The sequence below is a fragment of the Cupressus sempervirens genome, chromosome 4, assembly GCF_028749045.1.
Source record: "Cupressus sempervirens isolate cs-2001-9-10 chromosome 4, ASM2874904v1, whole genome shotgun sequence".
In the NCBI taxonomy this organism is placed as follows: domain Eukaryota; kingdom Viridiplantae; phylum Streptophyta; class Pinopsida; order Cupressales; family Cupressaceae; genus Cupressus; species Cupressus sempervirens.
This window is the reverse complement of record NC_143121.1, coordinates 726,242,370-726,248,369: the sequence shown is the minus strand read 5'-3', so window position 1 is coordinate 726,248,369 and position 6,000 is coordinate 726,242,370. Positions and strand designations below refer to the sequence as shown.

General features: G+C 40.4%; 1 protein-coding gene across 3 annotated transcripts in view; it reads left to right on the top strand.

Moving 5' to 3' along the window:
- The first annotated feature begins 257 nt into the window (after positions 1–257).
- LOC149563329 (beta-mannosyltransferase-like protein) overlaps positions 258–6,000 on the top strand; it is a 56,687-nt gene continuing 50,944 nt past the window's right edge. For all 3 annotated transcript variants that reach the window (XM_089826677.1, XM_089826678.1, XM_089826679.1), the window contains exon 1: positions 258–552. In XM_089826677.1, the coding sequence (XP_089682803.1) occupies positions 373–552 (180 nt within the window). In that variant the 5' untranslated portion in view covers positions 258–372. The remainder of the gene's footprint in view (positions 553–6,000) is intronic.

Sequence of the window (6,000 nt, the reverse complement as noted above, 5' to 3'; positions counted from 1 at the left end):
AATAGGTGACGTTGTAGGTACTAGGCCTATTGTACAAGACACCCTTCCAACAAAACAGTGATCGCCAATGATTTAGAAATTGCATACGTGTCCGTGAGGAAAGAGGAGTTTTGGCGATGTAACACTGCGAGAGGATATCGTCCGTCCAAACAATTCTCTGGTTCAAAACGAGCTTCAGCGGTGCAGAGCCTGCCAGCTGGCGTTTTGCCGCCTGTTTGGACGGGTTTAGAACAGCAAATTCCTTACCAACGTCTCTCACCTCTGTCCAACGTGGACAGTAGCTTGAATCTCAAACCTCTGTTCGATATTGTTGCGAGTATGTATAGATTCTGAGTAAGGCAGGCAGGTCCCAGGTTCGAATCTCCTGCAGCGATGTCTCTGCGCATTAAGGCTGTAGTGGATAAGTTCGTGAAGGAGCTGAAGGAGGCGTTGGAAGCAGACATACAAGATAGGATAATGAAGGAGCGGGAGATGCAGAGTTATATTGAGGAGCGTGAGCGTGAAGTTGCCGAGCGCGAAGCCGCCTGGAAAGCCGAACTTTCTCGCAGAGAGGTGAGCGATTTTGTTCCCTTTTCACCATTTTTGCTTTTAATTTAGGTCAAGCTCCGAGTTCTATAGAAAAGTAAACATGCCTACATAGCATATTGAAGAATTATTTGCTGGTATTATACCTTATTACAAATTTCTTTACGAGGGAATAATGTTCTCATCAAGCTCAATATTATTTAGAATCTCGTCGCACCTTGTACTAAATCAATTGATGTTCTCTCACACTTGAGAGACTGGTAACGGTTTCCTGTAAGCTAATTCTGCAGTTGAAGTTAAATGATGGCTAGGGTTTGTGTTGAGTCGTCAGTTTTTCAATTGATCCAAATAATATTTTAGTTAAATGCTGGTTAGAGCTTATATTTAATCTCTCTTCTGCAATTTATCTTACATTTTTGTTTTAATTTAGTTGCTAATGTTTCTGGATGTGATTGGGTATGTAATTTTTGCAACTGTGTTTCGGATCACGTTTTATATTAGTTTTTTTATCTTGAGAATTGACATTTTATTATTAGTTGAAAAAATGTTGTGGCAATATGGCTCACACAAGGCAATAACCATGCAAATGAAGCAGGCTTCAATTTTATTCAATATCCCCGAGCAAAAGTCTACCTTCAACGCATACTATCAAATTGGAGATACATATGGCGAGTTAGGTACAAATGAGTTGGCAAATTCAAATTTACTTATGAAGTTTGTCTTGATTGCGAGTACAAGATTTGGTTAGTCTATAAGGTAAGGCAAAACAAGAGGCTTATCAAATGCCAAATTGGTCTCACATTGCAATGACCAAAAAACTTCAGGCTTACCCTACCTTTTAAAAAACCCAAACATATGTCACATATAAGCTTCTGCCTCTAATTGTATGTATGGATGAATGAAGGTATTTCATTGACATCCATGAGACTGGGACAATCTATGGGACTGTAAATCAAAGACCTATATTGTTTTCATTTTCCATTTAATATAAACCCTCCTGTTATGAATCTGAATAAAAAAACCAGTGGTATTGTGCCATCTTATTTCATTAAAAAGTTGATGTATGCAGCCCTCCTTCAAATTGTCTTCATATGGTGCATGGATATCCCGATAGGCAACACACTCGAAAGTACAGTGTCATTCTATTTCAACACATCTCTTACTGCAAAAAATGCATGTTCTTTCTTCCCGAACCTTTTTGGACACTAGCCATCTACCTGCTATGCACTGCAGATGATGGGATCTGGTTCTCAACTGGGCCGCTAACAGTCTAGCTTTACCTTTGATTGCCACCCGTAAATAGTCTTTATCCTCATTACCCCATGTGGGATTGAACTCTTTCACATGGTGGGTTTTTTTCCTTCCCATTTGCTTTGTCACATGGTAGCTTTAAATTTTTTCTGTACGTCTTTTTATCCTTCATTAGAATTGAGACGTTTTTGCATGTCAATGTTCCACTTATTTAGCCATTCCTTATTCTGCCTCATCCACCTTTTCTCTCTGCAGTTAATCTCTCCTTGACCACTCACTTGGGCCAGTGTTGTGTATCCATATTTTCAGATTTGTTTAAATAGCTTAACAGATGGATAACCACGAAATCTTCCATCAAGAACATACTTGCTTCGGCCAAAAGAATCTCACAGGGAATTGTTGATTCGACTATAAAATCAGTATTGATAAGATGTTTTTGTATTCTTCAAATTTGTTTCCATTTGTGGTTAGAAAGGCTGCTTCCCCAAACCTCACAGCAGTACAACACAACTGGAGTGACCAGTAGGCCAAAAAGAGTCTTCTTGGTTTTCCAATCCTATAGTTCCACTTGTCTACACCTATTTTACTGCAAAAAGGAAGCTATCCATCCCCCTTGCATCTGTTTAGTTCTACAAGTCTCCCAACTGAGATAAGTATTAATATTTGTCCACGATCTCAAGCATATTCTTTAACGAGGAAATTATCATGCTACTTTGTTTTGAAAGAGAAAATCATGATTTTACTCTTGCTAGTGTTCACTTGCTTCCCAACTTCGTGACAAAAACTCTCTAGTGCCCTAAGTTTTCTCTCAAGTTCTTGGCTGTTTGCGCAATTGGAATAAATCATCAGCACAAAGAAGTAACTTTCGTCATGTACCTGGCAAGTTGGACCCCTCTCCTACAATTTTGTTTAACCATTCTTCTAGTTTGTCAATATACAAGCCAAATAGAGTGGGTGAGAGAGGGCTTCCCTGTTTTACCCCAATATCATTGCCAAAGCATTCTAACATGCCATCTTTTGTCCTGGTTCTAGCTCTAACTTGCTTATAGAGCTTATAGAGTCTATGAACTGTCGCTCTAAGCTCATTTTGGATCTTGAGCCCCTCCTTTCTTTTCCAAACTTGTATCTAGGATTTATGTCAAATGCTTTTTTTGAAATCTACGAAATAATAGAATGCCTCTGCTTTGAAGGTCTCAATTTTCTAAACTTTCTCAATAAGGTGTGTAAGACTGATGCAGGGGTCGATGGTAGAGTATTTCAGTCTAATTTCAACCTGCCCTTTTGCTCTTTTTTTTCCTTTCTTCGCCCAATTACTGATTTTGCATTCTATCATGCCCCCAAATAATTTACCAAGAAGTGGATTCACCGTAATTGTGCAGTATTTAGAGGGATTATTGAGATTGCTACTCTTGCAGAGAGGTATAACCACGCCATGTCTTTGTTAATGCTTCTGGTTATAAGAACTGCCAAAATTTGCTTCAAGATGGGTAGGAAGGGATTCTCAGGTTACTTTACATATTTAATTCACAACTATCATATTGGTAGCTGTGAAAACCACTTTTGCGCCAAAATGATTGGTAACCACACTTAATTAGTCAAAACTTTTCAGACAAAGACACTTTCAAGAGAAGGGTGCACTAAGAATCAGTTTAAAGCTATCTTCAATCTTGGAATGATTGATACTCCAACAATAGCTCTGCTGATGGTGCTACCCGCTCGGCTCCTCCCCTTTTTGCTGGTGCATCTTTTTGAACCCTGAATTAGTTTATGTAGGGCACTTTCCCAACGAAGAAGGGCTGACCCCCTCTCCTCCAATTATTGTAGAGCGATCCCATTTTTAATGCCCAATGGTAGCTATCATATGACTTGTAGGTAGTGCTGCTCCACCACCTTTGCCATTAGAAGATCTGCAACCAAGGGGGTGAGGGATGGAGTAGCCTAACAAGCGAGGAGAAAATATTACAATAATAGATAAGACGTCTATTATTAGTTAATGGTTATCTTGTAAATATCTTTAGCTTTAGTTTGCTTTCATTTTTTGCTTTCTCTGGAATAGAATGTTTCTATTCTTTAAGATCGTTTCCTAAGGAAACATCATCTCTTCCTTTTGTATAAATTGACCTTTCGGTTTCTGTTATTAATAAGCAAGTATTTACCAATTACTTTGTAATATGGTATCAGAGCTAAATACTTAAATTTTTTCGGAAAAATTTATAATTTCTTCTTGAAATTATTTGTTTAAAATTTTCCAAAATTATTTCAGCTAATTTCTCCAAAACCCACCTAGGGTTTTTCTGCTTGGAGAAATTCCCGAATTACGGATCTGCAAATCGCATGGAAATCGTGGCCATTTTTTGGAGACTCGCATTTTTGGGGTGAAAATCTGCATGTTTCTGTATCAAATCTTCATGCTCTTAGCCGTCTCAGTCTGTCATCATGCTCTGGGAAGCAGATTCGACCATTTTTCATCAAGAAATCTGAAGTTTTTTCAAGCTTTTTTCAGCTAGGGCCGTTTTTTTTCGAAACCCTAATTTTTGGAGTCGAAATTTTTTTTTGTTTGCAGATTCTTGGTGGGTTTTTCGAGAGCTCAACTGGGTTGTCGTTCGTTTTTTCGGGGTGCCTCAATTTTTGCGCCTTGATTTTCGAGCCAGCGGATTCAGAAAACGACACCAGATTCCTTCTGGGTTTTTCGAGCTCTCTTTTGGGTCATTCTCTGATTCTTCTGGGTCTTCCGTATTTTTGCCTCGAAGAACGTGCCTTCACAGATTTTCACAGTTTTTCATTGAAAAACGTGCCATGGCATCTCTGACAAATATTCTGCTCGAGAATAATTTTAAATTCAATGGTCGCAATTATGGAACCTGGAAGCAGCGCATCATCGCAATCTTCGAATATCGAAACACCGATCAACTTGTTTTGGGTGTTAAGCAGCGTTCGACTTCTCTGGGTCCTGATCAAGATACATGGGATCTGAACAATCGAGAGGCAATAATGCTTCTCAAACTCTCTGTAGCTAATGACCAGCTTTCTCAAATTCCATCCGGCAAGACAGCGGCCGAAATCTGGCCACATCTAAAAGGTCTTCATGAGACTTCCGACAAGAGCAGAGCCTTCTTTCTGAAAAACACTCTGTTTTCTATTGTCATGGATGAGCGCACCTCGCTCCAGGCACACCTGAATCGGATTCAGGAAATCCGTGATCAGTTACTTGCCATCGGTCGCAAGATGGAGGAAGAGGATATTGTGGTAATCACTCTTCGGAGTTTACCAAATTCCTATGAGCATTTTATGCAGACTCTCAACATCACATCTACTGGTGTTGATCTAAAGTTCACTGATCTCTGCACCCTGCTACTTCAGCAAGATCGGTGGAAACAACAGTTCGGTAGCAGCTCCAGTTCCACCTCCACTGAGCAAGCCTTTGCTGCGAAATCCTTTCAGAAAGATAAGGGCAAGTTTCAGCAACCATCTCAGCAGAAGTCTTCTGCTCCAGCATCCGATGGTACCAAAAAGAAGAACATTCAATGCAACTATTGCCACAAGTATGGTCACATGAAGGTTGCATGTCGGAAACGCTTAGCTGCCCAGTCTAAGCAATCAGGTTCGCAACCCAAAGCGAACAGTGCAGAGCACACTGAGCAGGTGGAATCTGCCTTTTATGCCTTCATGGCTAAAAGACCTGCAGATCATGTACAGTCATCTGCCTGGTACATTGATTCAGGTGCCTCTCGACATTTCACTCACCGCAGAGACTAGTTTACTGACTACCAGCCTTATTCAGATTCTGTTATCTTTGGTGGTGGAGAAGAGTACACGGTTGTTGGTAAAGGCAACATTCAAATTCAGTCTGTTGGGAGGAAGCTCATATTCCTTGATGTGTACTACGTTCCAGGGATGGAACTAAATCTACTCTCGGTCAGTCAGTTGCTGCGACATTCTCCACACTTGGCAGTCACCTTCAGTTCACATCAGTGCACCATCACTGATCGGGCGACTAAGTCTACTATTGCAGTTGGTCTTGAGGATCATGGTCTTTTCAGACTTACTGATTCTGGTGATTCTCAGGACTTAGCTATGGCTGCTCGGCGATCTTCCATCAGCACACTTTGGCATCAGCGATATGGGCACTTAAATGTGCATTATCTCTCACAACTTGCTCGGGATGAGCTTGTTCTTGGTTTGCCAGAGATTCAAACCCAACACCTTGGAGTTTGTGACGCATGT